The 14,343-nt window shown below is 41.7% G+C and overlaps 1 protein-coding gene across 4 annotated transcripts in view; it reads right to left on the bottom strand.

Moving 5' to 3' along the window:
• vps13b (vacuolar protein sorting 13 homolog B) overlaps positions 1-14,343 on the bottom strand; it is a 293,943-nt gene that overhangs the window by 78,547 nt on the left and 201,053 nt on the right. For all 4 annotated transcript variants that reach the window (XM_026293824.1, XM_026293825.1, XM_026293822.1 and 1 more), the window contains exons 35-37: positions 2,063-2,404; positions 969-1,383; positions 621-758 (exon numbers count right to left, since the gene is read on the bottom strand). In XM_026293824.1, coding sequence (XP_026149609.1) covers positions 621-758; positions 969-1,383; positions 2,063-2,404 — 895 coding nt within the window. The remainder of the gene's footprint in view (positions 1-620; positions 759-968; positions 1,384-2,062; positions 2,405-14,343) is intronic.

Below are 14,343 nucleotides of genomic sequence, written 5' to 3'. Positions count from 1 at the left end.
CAGACTATATGTCAAAGTATGCTAGTAATTGGGTGTCAGTGTGTATGCATCTGCAACATCTGGTCTGCGGGGTTTAGGGAGCTGAACTCTGAAGGATGTCCTGCGCCTACACACAGTCCATGAAACCCTCACAGGGATAAGAATGTTGTGCACACTCATTCACTTAAAAGCCCACTCACACTTTTATTCATTGCAGTTCTATTTGGGTGATGTCAGCCACACCCTTAGGTCAGCTGCCTTAGGTTAAAGCAACTTATATGGACATCACATCAGTCTAAAAATAGAGAACCAAACCCTGTTGAAAGGCAAATTCACAGAAGCTTGATGTTACATATGCATATACATCAACATGTTACAGCCTGCTGTTCAAACTGAGCAATATTAATATCAGGGGCCTTCTGTAGAAATGTAGAAGAGCTTGGTGGTTGGCTCTAGCATGTGTTTATTTGTGTGTATGTATGTGTTCTTGCTTTTGGACATTTCTCCTAAAATGCATTACATAAAATGTAAAATAAATGCTATAAATAGTAAACAACAACGTCAGTGTGAGGGTACAGGAATCAACAGTGAGTTTTGTGTGTGTGTGTGTGTGTGTGCGTGCGTGCGTGCATAATCTCCACCTGGTCCATTGAGGAAATCTTTGATCTGGAGGCAGAGCAGAGGGGGAGGGATGCCCGTTTTACTGTCCACTTCTCCAGCTACTGTCTCAAGCCAAAACATGTTGTAGTCAAGAGATTCTGGCAGAGTTTTTCCTGGGTCTGGGCAAAATGAAGCAGATAAAAAGATTAAGAGAAACATCAGGAGAAAGGGAGCAGAGAGAAAGAAACTATGCTAACATACAGTACTTCCATTAAGATGTTATCTTCACTAGCCTTTCTTTTTTGGGTATGATTAAAAAAAAATGAAAGATCCATTTATACCTCTTTCCCCCCAAAAAACTTGGCCAATCTCTTTTTACGGTATCTCACCTAGGCACTTGTAGTCAGAAGCGACTCCTCTCAAGGTCATGTCAAACACAGACAGCTCCATTCTCTGCTTACGGTGGTGGCAGCTGAGCAGAGCAGAAGGTTGCATCACTTGGAGGTACAGGAGGGGTTCCAACACCTGGTCCCCAGGCCCTCTTCGCCCTGGTTGCCTCACTATGGTCACACCTAGAGCCTGGCGGGCAGAGGAGCGAGTGGGCGTTGGCAGGCCATCCAGGGACAGAAGACTACCTCTCAGGAGCGAGGAGGCTGGCTGGGAGGTGTTGCTGTTGAGAATGTCCTCTGCGGTCAGGCCAGCAAGGGAACCCTGTGCAGCTGGAGCAGATTCTGGTGTCGGAGAGGCTGAGGATGGAGGAGACTCACACAGGATCTCAGGATGGTTGAGGGCACTCTTTCCCACCTACAGCATATGCAAATGGATAATTTATTACTGTATTAAACATTTTCTTTCAGTAGTTTGGTTCTTAACAACTCATCAGCATCATGTATGTAGTTGAAAAAACCTAAACCATATACTTTAACCAATGTCTGGAGGAAATGGCTGTTCACAAATAACACGCTGCCAAATTAAACAGCTCAGTGTACTCTTGAGAAGATACACATTCTTATTTCAGAAAATAAAATCTTTACAGTTCTAAATGTCACATCTATTTGTTGTTCTTTCTAGGTAGTGTGGAATAGTGCTGAGCTGTTTCATATCTGGTTTAACGTTAACCTGAAGAGCAGCGTTAAGTGTAAAGAGCAGCTTTTTAAATCTGGGCAGAGACAAACTCAAGAAAATAAAACCATGAAAAACTGCACTATACAAATTTATGATAGAGTAGAAATCATATCTCCATATTGCTTTAAATTCAGTTACATGCATGTGGACTGTATGAAAACACTCTCATAAATGTCAGTCTAAATTATAAAGTTGCTTAAAAAAAAACAGTGCACTTTAATCCTTTGTAGTTATACACCAAGGCAATGCTCACATCTTGTTATTTTGTATGGTAAGAATAATAATATACACATGGACAACTGACAGATCCTGGGACTGACTCATGCGAGAGCTTCCATGTCAAAGGCTTTTTGTTTACCTTATTCCCAGAATCCTTCTTCTCCAGTGTGCTGGCGGTGTTCGATGATGAGGGAAGGGCCTTTTGGGGACTGGAGCAAGCGTAGGTCATGACAGACAGCCTACTAGCGGTGAGAAAGATGTCAAAAGGAATGAAGCTGAGATTCTTGGTAATGGTGGACTTGTGGGAGGGCCTAGCGATGCAATGGTGGCTGGCCCCACACTGCTGCTCTATCTGAACAATACGGATGCGAGCGCTGTCGCTGCCGAAGCCACTATCTTGGCCGGTCCCGCTGTGACGTGATGAGGAGTCGACGCCTGCTGCAGAGTCTCGAATGCCACACTCCTGCTCGTGTCGACGCACCTGTACACAGAAACAGTAGTAAGGCCATGAACGCACACGATGGGTTTTTTGTATGTAGAAATGAAATGGAGGCTAGAGAGAAAGAGGTCTGAGTGCCAAAAAAAAAAAAAAAAAGTGATATGTTAGGAGGCAGTTTATAAGCTTCCACAGTATATGAGCAAATTGTGATTTTCAAGAAGCAGAGTGAAAAAGCAAAAGGTACCCAGTGAAGTTTCTATGCAATTTAGACACACACACACACAAAAGGTGAGCTGATACCTGTGTAACATGACAAACATGAGATATCTATTTGAATTTAAACAAACTGCTTTATCTCATATAAATCGTTGGTTTGTTAGCATTACAGATGGGGATAAGAACATCAAATAAAACAGATGAAAGTAGTTTTTTTTTTTTAATAAAATTTGTTTCTTGTTAGGACCCTTTACAAAAGGACACAAACCAAATAACTCATTTGATTGAAACCATGGACAAATTGACCAAAGGAAAGCAGCAGATAGCCACAGAGACATTAAAGGCATGCTCTGGGACTTTTTCTGTGGTCTAACAATCATTTTGCACTTCTTGCAATATTGGAAATGTCTTTAGGGAAGGGCCTCACCCTGGCAAATCGAATTGTTTCGTGCAGTGACTGTGGTATTGTGTATAAAGCAGCTGAGATTTTATGCTTGGCTCCAACTAATGGATATCGGGAGAGTTCCAGCCGTCGGGGCAATAAAAAGCTTACAGTGACAGATGCTATAAATCAATGTGACTAGGTTGCTGGGTCTGAAGAAACAATGAACACAGGCATCTTTACTCTGCTACCAAAGCATGCCATCTTCAAGTCTATAAAGAAGCCGCTACTGAGTCCCGTGGGTCAGGAAAGAAACAAACTGCTACCTACTAAATAATAAATAACTGGAAATGTTTATCAAGAACTGACATATGTGTGGGGGGAAAAAAATAGAAGCAGTTACTTTACAAAAAAATTTCCCAAGTGCATGGAAAATATTTTGGAGATGCTGAGAAAGAAAGTTAAACCATCCCCACGAAAGAACTCACTTTTCTCTCATGAAACAGAGATGAGGCCAACACAACATCAGAAGTAGAAATATAGGAAAAAAAGAGAAAGCAAAGGGGCCACAGGTAAACACTTAATGTTGTTTCAGTTTTTTGCAACCATTGTATCACATCAGTTGAACACTCCTTGGATAGCTACAGGCTGGTCAGGTGCACCATGAAGCCAATTTTGTCATCATCATCATCATCATTTACAATGACATAACCAACACTTATCTTATGACTAAGGCCGCTCCCGTATGTTTCGCATCCATGTAATGGGTATAACATCGGTTTCAATTAGCTACTGCCATCGCTTGAAACATCATTATGATAAACTGAAAATTTCAGGAAGCATACACAAAGCTAGTTTTTAGCCCAAGGTGTGTCCCACCCTATCCCACCCTCATCTGCTCTAACCTGCAGATGGTTGCTATTATAGCACATGTTCCCCCCCCCCCCCTCGTTCTCTACATTGCTCCCTCCCACCCTCTCCATGAGAATTTTAAATGTATATTATTGCTGTGGTGGAGATAGTGTTTCAAGACCTCCAGGCAAATACTAAACCCACTGGCAGCACATTAGACAGAATACTTGACGTATTAGATATTTCCTATTCTAAACAGTGTCATCAAAGACTCAAAGAACAAGAGCCATATAAAACGCAGCAGCATGCCTGCCCGCCCGCCTGTTCTGTTCTGTTCGGCCAGGCTCATGTGCGGGGCTTCCATAGGATCGGCCCTGCCAGATCCCCTCTCCTTTCCCTAGCCTAATGAGGACAGGATGTGTGCACTTCTTTTCTGTAGAAATGTAAGATTTTCCAAGCAATAGGGTGGGGAGAGAAGGCAGAAAAAGGCCTGGACATGTCTCCATGTGTGTTCTGTTAAAGCGAGTGAAACTTTTTTAAATACCTCCTTACTTGGAGGTAAGGAGGTATTTGAAAAGGTATTCAGTAAAGGCAAATGTCCACTCCACGGAGCGCCCCGTGTTGCAAGGGACAAATAAGTTACACAGCAGCTGGGAAAGAGCAAGCGCCAGGAGAAACTGCCAGATATTCTACGTTTCTCTGTCTCTCTCCCCAAGCTTAGACTGTACACATGCATTTACAATTACAGCACATACCCCGTCTTCTTTTTAACCACCACTACTGAGAGAGTGCCCCCTAAGCAAATTCTTGGTCTATATTTAGATGTGCTTACAAGTGGAATAAAGGATAATGGGGAACACAAATGAAAGGAGTAGGGGAAAAGAGACAATGAGAAAACATACCACAGCACACAGTTGTTCATATAGTTTAAATCATATGCAATCAGTGCCTTCACAAACAGATACACACAAACACACATGAAATCATTCGCTTTCCCAGGGTTTGAGCTCAGCTAGGGCTGTAAAACACACAGCTTGTTTCTTCCGTGTGTTTCTGGGCTTAGTTTTATATCCCCATTGTACTTGCTGAAAAACAGAACAGGTATACACAGAAACATAAACCCGCGGTTCTGTAGTCTATATACTTTAACCTTTAGCCAATTTATTCATTGATAGAAGGCAATAAATTCAGAATACAAACACACAGTGTAGCTACGGGCTTGGTCCCAGTTGAAATCCCCCTTTTCAACCATGACTTTCTATTATATTATATAATTGCTGCGCTGAAGTGCTGTTTCCAGATCCCAGTACAATCTTTTTCTGGACTTCGTTGCTCATGATCAGGAACGTGCAACTACACACACAGACACACAACACTCCCCCCCCTCCAAACCCTGATCATCCAATCATGAAGTCATCCCCTCAGAGTCTCTAGGCAGAACATTCTGGAAAATGGAGGATAATCCCTAAAGTGTGAAACCATGAGTCTCCCAAGTGCCAATCATATCACAGCGCATCTGTATGACTTCTGACCCCGATTTCTGTAAGTGAAACTCAGAACAGCTTTGCTAGAGGAAGGCTAATATGTGGAAGCAAATGTCACATCATCCAAATGCCACCCATTTAAAGTGCTGGCTGGTTAGTCAAATATGACAACATAACTTTTAAATCCAAATATCGCATATGCAGTTGATTGTTTCCAGATGAATGAAAAGTAGGTTGCAATTCAGGTTCAGAGATCAGGGAACATAAAAATCTGCATGTTTTAAGATGGTAGAGAAATCCATGGTAGTCGACAGGAAAGAACATCATAAATTCAGTCGAAGTTACAAAGGTGACTATTACCCTGTAGAAAAGAGCCCTTTTAAAAGGCACATATCCACACTGAAGTTTGAATCCTGTCAAATTATATAATAAAAACTCCCAGCATGCCTCAGTTTATGAGACATGAAAAGCTCGGAAAAGGGGCCAAAAAAAAAAAAAAAGCACAGAAAAGCCTGGTCAGTATACAGTATTTTAAAAGTAATTCAAAATAATAAACATTTCCTCTACTAGCCTGTCATGCCATACAATAAGACATTAATTAATGAAGTGTATGACAAAGCACGAAATGCTGCTAACACACCTAGAAACACAAATACAAACACACAGAATGATTTTAACAGCATTGGCATCATCAATACATAGTTAAAGGTCTGTTGGTGATCAAGTAGTGGGCGAGTGGAAAGGCTGGTTGAGTGAAATCATTAAGAAGCGGCAACAGAGGTAGAGCTCTTAGGAAAAAGGTCAAGGCAACGACATAAAAAAAAAAAAAGCACAAAAAAAACGAGTGCTGAGCGAAAGAGGTCAGCAGCCTGACATGATTGGAAAATTACAAAACCGATCAAAGAAAACCTTCAAGTACGTGGAGACAGAGTCAGGACAGTCAGCCAGGAACAGATCACAGGCGATTTTGAACTATACCATGTTTTCTTCCAAAAAGTTAATAAATAAATAATTGGCTATGAACTCCTAAGGCTTTTCTATTGTGGTGAAATATATGCCTGTTTAACTTTAGCAGCTTTAATTAGTACAGTACATTTGTAGTTAAACAAGTGTCAGGTGGTTGCAATAAGCTGCTTGTTTTAAAGTGGGAGATCAACTCAAGCAGGAGTGTGTTAATAAGAGTAAACAATTTCTTGCTAAATATTTGTTTACTGTTTATCACATGCTCCTGCAGCTTGAGTCGAGCTCCCACTGTAAAACAGGGCAAGTCAGATTACTAAATCTTTCTGACAGAACTATTCAGCAGGGCTACTTGGTTGCAGGACGCCGGCAGGGAAATTAACTTCTGTGTCTCGACCTCATCAGAGTTTACAGGTTAGGCCCTTGCTGTGCTACCTGCTATTGTTTACTAGAACCATAAAGCTGATAACAGGCCTCTGTGCTTTTGTGCTGATGGAAGAAAGCCTCAATGCAGCAATACTTCATCTTAATCAAAAATAATAACAATAATACTTAACCAAATCCCATAAAGACCACAATTCACTCTCTCATTTTCTTCTGGAAAACAGTGGGGGGAAGACATTTATAATATGAGGTCACCGCTCTTTGTATGCCATAACAGCATTCACAAAGCAAAAAAGGGCATCAAAGGCAGCCATTTTATATGGCAAACTTTGTTTCAATAATGAAGGAAACCTGCTATGCACTTCAACTGAACCACAACAAAGAAACAATGGAAGGTCGTGACCCCGGAGCATACAAATGGATGCTGAGTGCTTTAGAGTGACTGTCAAATGTACTTTAAATACAGTGTACTCCAAAGTACTGGGTGCGGAGTGGGGTCAATTTAACAAGCTCTCTCCACCCAGTAATGCTGGTGGATGTGTTTAGTCCTCCAGGGTTTAACAGAGTGTTTCAAAGAGCATGACAGACAATATCCTGCACATTTCGTTCTATCTTCTCATAACCCATGCCCCCTAGCATCTTTCCTTAGTACCTTTGTCCTTCTAACTCTGCTTAGGCCAGGAATGGAGAAATAACAATAAAAGGATATTTTGCCTACAGTGTCAGACTCTCTAGCTCCCCTGTTGCCATGTGACATATAGGGGGGAAAGGAAACATCCGGATGACAGTAATAATTTATGCATGTTGACATTCCTAAAGCGCTGGGTCAGTTGGAACACTTTCTATCCAGAAAGGCCTACTGGAAGAGAAGTGGGGAGAGGAAAGGGCTGAGTATGGCATAACTCTTCTAACAAGAGGAGCTCCTGTTAGACACCTATTTGAAAAGACAAAGGAAAGATGAACCAACAAGAAAACATGAATGCAGAGCTGATTATTCTTCAGTTGCTTATAGTTTGGTCTCACTTAAAAAAAAAAAAGAACAAAAAAAAAAAAAAAACAAAGATGCAAAATAATAAAAGGCTGGAGAATTGTGAAAAGAGTGAGTTAATGTGGTCCATCTGGAGAACTACAGTAGTATTGCTTTGCAACAAAAACCTGGCTCTGGGAGCTGTGGCGGCCAAAGCCTCTGTTTTATAAATGGCTGAACTTCAAACCCTTCACCCTGTTTTCTCCTATGCCTGCACATGACATAGTTTGCTTACAAATATTTTGCCACAAATAGAACACAGATTGCCATTGCTTAGTAAAACAGAGCTATAACTAGAGTCCTGACATTCAGCAGGCTGCAGTGTTGTGCCTAACACGCTGAGGTTAATACTGAGGGCCAGGACGACTCCAGACTCTCGACAAAGCACGCCAAACCCACCATGCCCCGCTCTTAATCTCTGGCAATCAAGAATGATTTAAAAGTTTTGACAGACACCACCCTTTAAGCCCAACAGGAGACTTATTGCATCAGTCATCCTCAACACATCCACCAATCTAAACCAAAACCTTGATTCCGATCCACACTCGGTTAGGGGTTACTGTGAGGACACGAAAGAATTACCCCATATCACTACAAAAACACAGGCTGTTTGTATAAGCGGATGCAATGCAGTTGTATTACTCATTGAAGGAAGTGCTTCAAAATGCCAGAAGACAATTCGGAGATTAGCACCACAACCGTGTTAGTGAAAACAAATAAAGGGGAAGAGTGGCCGTCACGATGAAAGTATTCAAAAACCATACACAGACTTTCTCTGCTCATCCAACATAATCTCTTGGCTAGAACAGGATGCTGCTGAATGGACTTTATCAACAAATGGTTCCACCATTACTGATAAACAATATATCAGCCATAAGGCAAACAAAACAGTAAAAACATTAATATTTCATAATAAAGCTATCATGGGGCTAAAGCTTGATGGAGGATTTGGCAAAACAAATGTGGTTGATAAATGGATGAATTGCCTCTGTGCATGTAATATAAAAACACCTAACTCCTCCTACATCTCCGGACAACTGCAACCAGACTCCTAACATTTTATCTGGTAACTGATTAAATTAAGATGAAGGCCAGATGTGGAAAAAAGGTGTGATTAGAAGACACACTGCAGCAAAACTGAAAGTGAATAAGAGACGAAAATTCCCTGGGGTTTGTCTTAATTGCTGTGATCCTGGCCTCCACTGCAACAGAGTCATCATCAGATTTTGCTTTATCTTCTTTTTCTTTCCATTGGAATGGAGATGGAACAACTGGCTCTCATTAACTGTCACCATTTCTATTTAGTGCTGAGATTTGTGTGGGGGTAATTTTCTAATCTCATATTCAGGCTCCAGTGTTTACACGTAGCAAAAGTCTGAGTGAGGTGGACTAGATGGTGACGGTGGCATCTTAAAATTCTGGGTGTGAAAATGTCAGTGGGAGAGCTACTGGGAGAAATCCTATAATGTGACATCTCTGTGTCTGTTAATGTGTACGCTTCACAGAGCCATTTCTATTTGCAACTTGACTTCAAATGTAATTCTTTGTTTTTAATCAGTGTTATATTTTGTGGGTAAAGCATGTACTGCACTGCAATTCACAGACATGCACACAGTGAAAACACATCATCAGTGCAGCAGAGTAATCATCAGGTTTCAGCTTGGCCCTCAAGATCGCTCATCCAAGCTTTCAACTTAACAGCATTAGCTTTGGCATTAGGTTTTCAACAAACAAACAACAAAAGCGACTTCAAACTGCATTGTCTTCAGCATGGACTCAGCTGTTCACAAAGGGAGACATCTGAGAGACTTCAGAAAGCAGCAAAGATGCATTTCATTAGGTCATGGTGTGTTCTTCTGAAGCGCCTGGCTACGCTGCCTGGCGGCCATGTCTGTATCCTCTGCTTTAGTAACAAGGTCATGGGGAAATAGTAACAGCAGCGAAAACAACTGTGACTCGAGGTGAGATGAGGCTGTTTGGAGCAGGATGGGGTAGGAGCTGCACGGGTGAAGAGGGCAGATGATCCCCAGGTGGTTTGCCAAGGACTGTGAATGATGCTGCTGTGATCACCACACGCCCTGGGGAGCCAATGCACGCACATTCGCACACGCAAACACACACAAACACAAACTACTGTGTGCATCTGCACTGAAAGGGACACAAGTACACACACACACACAGCATACAAATTCAAAGAATGGCACAAAGACAAGCACAATTCTGGCACAGTTTCTATTTACAGAGCTGAAATTAGAAGAGGAGGACTGAAGTAATCTTCCTTTAATTTCTCCCTGGACGTGATCCCAGCACTGAGTGAGACAAAGGCTCTGATGTGCTGTATGTTAGGTTCTCAAAGGAGAATGATGCAAGACCCCCTGTCCCCTCATCTGGGTTAGCAGGAAAGGCCTCAATTAGAGGGACATAGGCTAGGGGACACATGATGCCAAAAAACACCAACATTAAACTCTGTAACAACAGGTTCAAATGACTACAAAAATGACCTTCAACACTGCGGGAGAGGCCCATCACTTGGCTGCAATGGTCAGTTTCAGAAGCAGAGTTCAACATGGAGTTAATGCCTATAAAACGTTAAACTGCCAAACTAGCTTAACATAAAGACACATGATGATTTAATGTTCGGACTGGAGTACTGGGATATCAAAATACTGAAGCACTTTATCAAAACTTGACTTTACCTACGGGACTTTTCCAAGTGTTAAAATACACGTCATGCACTTGAAAATTCATCTTTGACGTGCACTAAACCACTGGAGCAGCTCCAAACAGACAAACTGAAACAGGTGAGGTATGAAACCAAGCCTACCTCTTGATTACCCAAAATATCTGAGCTTATTTTTTTCTGGGAGGCTGCATGGCACCTAACCGTATATATCTATTATAGCCCTGACTTTGCCACTCTGTAGTTTTAGGTTCAATCATAAGTCTTAAATACCAGGATATTATTCATGCCACATACATTACTTAAAGAAACAAAATGTGACACAGTAAGCCATTAAGGTAAACTGCCACACAGAGAACAGACAACAACATGGACTACCAAACAATAAGAGTTGCAATTCATATTCTATTCTCTCTGCAGATTAATCTTGATTTTCCTTAACAAAACTGATTCTTCTTTAGGTCAGATTCTATAATGTTTGGTTCAACCAACATATAAAATGTTGAGTTTACAATGATAAAGCAGGCACTTCAGCCAGGCTTGATAAATGACTTAACAATAAATCAGTGAAAAAGTCAAAAACTGTTATTTTTCTGTTGATCTGATTAAACAACTGTTCATTTTAGCACTTCGTAAAACCCTGGGTGGTTTTGACAGAAGCTACATTTGGAGACTTACAATATTCAATATTTTATCCCTATGTGATGTGGATAACATGGTAGAAGAGAGATGCATAAAAGAGAAAATGTGCCTACACCCATGGAAAAATCTTCCAAAAGGCCTGGAATGATGAGAGAATTTTGTTTTAGAGTAAATATTTAGTTTAAAGGGAGCAGTCCAAGAGGAACTCAGTAGTACTCCAGTCAACCATAGCGAGGAAGAAGCAGATACCGTACATTGGTACAGTCAAATGCAAACATTTACATCCACAGGCATGGATGGACACGTGCAAACCCACACACAGTTTTAATACACTACCCAAGTTACAGAGAGAACCCAAAACTCTCGATCACCTGTTATTCTAGGTGGAATCTTGCTTTTACAGGTGGACAGGAAAAAAAAAAAAAAAAATATCTGTTTTGTCTTTTCACCTCTTCAGAGAAAAATTCTGGGCTTTTTCACTGAATATAGACTACTACAATATGTATCCATATCTGTTTGCACTCATTGGCCTGGTGTGCCCTGTTTTTACTAGTCCCCCGAGTCTATGACCCTGTTTCCTTTGCAGGCAGGGAGAGAGGGCACTCCTCCTCACCTGTGTCGACACCCGATCTCAGGGTTCACGGTGGGGTCCGCTCCCTCTCCTCAAAGGCACTGTTTATTTCTCCGCTCAAATAGAATTCCAACCTTTGTGATTTTATCTGGAGTTTCACGCCAATTTTGCCAAAACCGATTGAGGAGAGAGCAAATTCAGCTGCTACTGATCTCAAATAGATTGAGTTTCCAAGGGGCCAATTTAAGAATGTGCCATGGCTTTGCTTTGAGAAGAAAGCTGGCTGGGGTGTGGGGGCTGAACAGGGAAGGTGAGTTGTTATGACTGCCTGTCAATTAGCAGTTGATTCACACAGGAGGGTCAGTGAGACATGAACAAGAAAGGGGTGGTGGGGATATGGTTTCATAACAAAAGAAGAGCAGTGAGATGATTACTGGCTATAAAAATATGTATGTTTAAGATAAGCTGAGGCAATGAGGTGCACTTAACAGAGGTAAGACAGCCAGAATGGAAATTAAGATGACTGTGCTAGAAGCTTTATTTGTTATTATTCTCAGCAGCAACAGGGCAAATGAAAATAGTGCTACATAGGATGGTAAGAGGTCAAGGTGAAAGGGATCTGGCCCTGACAGAAGGGTAATAGCGAGGCTGAGTGGTTAACAGCTGACCTTTCAGGAACATCAGCTCCCACATTTGCAGACAAATACTTTACACAGAACCTGAAATCAAAGCAAACACCACATTTTGTCTCTTTTCTCACTGTGTCAAGTCTCATCTTCTCAAATTTCTCCCTTACATCCTCTGTCATTTGGCCATCCTCTCTCAAGCTGTCTCCACTCTCTCATTGTCAGTTCTGCTCCATTTTAATGCTGCAGATTTTCACTCTCATCTTATGTCTCCCTGTTTGTATTGGCCAGCAGAGCAAATAAAAGCTCCTCTGACACCTCACTGTCCTGGAAAGATCGAAGGTCGAGAGGGAAACTTCAGTTCTCAAATCTCAACAGCTACGAGACAATATGAAACACTCATCACAGACAGGAGTGGTCTTGGAAAGGGTTTACTTTAAACATACACAGGTCGCTCACAGAGCCAAACTTGTCAACAACACTGTGGCTTAGATAAGCCATCTTATGTGCTTTTGGCATTTATCTAATACTCCTACATCAATGAGAGCAAAATTGTTATACAAGAGAGCGAAAAAGGTCACAGAGCTTCCATTCTCCCACAGTGTAAGACCTAGTAGCATTTGGAAAGAAGACTGAGGTGCAGGAAGGTCTTTAATTGATTCATAGGTTTTATTATTTTATTTACATGCATTCATGGGGCAGTGAGGTTGGGCAGTGGTTAGCACTGTTGCCTCACAAAAAGAAGGTTCTGGGTTTTCACTAGGTACTTGGGCTTCCTGCCACAGTCCAAAGACCTGTAGTTTAGCTCAACTGGTGACTCTAAATACTCTGTAGGAGTGAATGACACTGGTTGGTTGTCTCTATTGTCAGCCCTGTGATAGGCTGATGATCTATCCCGCCTCTCACCTAAAGTCAGCTGGGATTGACTCCAGCCCAACACAACACCACCACAGGCTGGATTTATATGCATTCAGAGTTCTGAGGTATTTGTTGCTCAAAGTTTGGTTTTGTCTGAAGATAATAAACCTTGAAAACCTCTGATTCCTGATCTTCTACAATGGACATTTAAATCCATTAGAAAGTCCAGTCCAAATATGTTTAACTGTAGTTGAGTGTGCCTGTGTGGATGATGTGCACAAAAAAACACATGCATCAGTAAAACACTGCCTCCTCCCCACTAATAACTTTAAACTGCTGTCCAAACCCACTGAAAAACCAAACCAGCTACCGACCAGCGTGTTCGTGCCTACTGTAAATTGACGTCTCATAGTGGTTCAACTTGGCTGGCGATATATGCTGCTGTCTTAGTGGCGCATTAGTCCAGCTTTGTAAGGGAGTGTGTCCTTAGTGCAGGCGTTCAAGACTACAAAGATGTAATAGTATGGTAATATCATAATCTACAGACTGTCAAATTCTATCTGTTCTTTGAGTAGAAACCCACTCCACCTTCAGCCAGCTCTGGATGAACCAACACTTTTCCAACCAGAAGCTGTGCCAGTCCCACAAGGGAAAAAGAGATGAATGAGAGCAGACAGTGCATGGAAAAAAGTGGAAAGTGATAAAAAGGGGAATAAATAAGAGGTTGGACGGAGGCAAAAAGCAGTAGGACATGGAGAAGGAAAGACAACGGAAAGATAGAGCAGCATATTGTCTTACAATGACAGCTAATGTGGTAGGTGATATAAGCAGGATGATAAAAAAAAAAACAAAAAGAGGGAGAGAGAAAGTATAAAGATAAGTCAGGTAATGGGTGATTGAGAGAGAGGTTTTCCCACTTTGTATTTTTTTAACAACAGTAATTCAGAGGTCTGTGTGATACAGGATACTTTGTCCTAAACCTGGTAATGGCCTTGGCACGTATTTGTGTGTGCATTGACGCTAGTGTGTGTACGAGTGTTGGAGGAAGTCTAAAGCCCAGTTTCCCATGCGTGTAATCATCCCAGGATGAGGTGGAGGATAAAGCTGAGCGGGACTTCCCCTGCACCAGAGGGTATTTTCCTCTCACACTGTGGTACAAGCACATGGCTGACCCGGGCTGCCTCTGTATGTGTGTGTGTGCGTGTGACAGTAAAGATGGCAGACACTGTGACAGACATATCTACTTTGGGATGAGGGAAGCAATTTAAAAAAAAAAAAAATCTGTATTTTTTTGCCCTT

This window comes from Mastacembelus armatus, chromosome 16, assembly GCF_900324485.2.
Source record: "Mastacembelus armatus chromosome 16, fMasArm1.2, whole genome shotgun sequence".
Lineage (NCBI taxonomy): Eukaryota > Metazoa > Chordata > Actinopteri > Synbranchiformes > Mastacembelidae > Mastacembelus > Mastacembelus armatus.
This window is presented reverse-complemented; position numbering and strand designations above follow the sequence as displayed.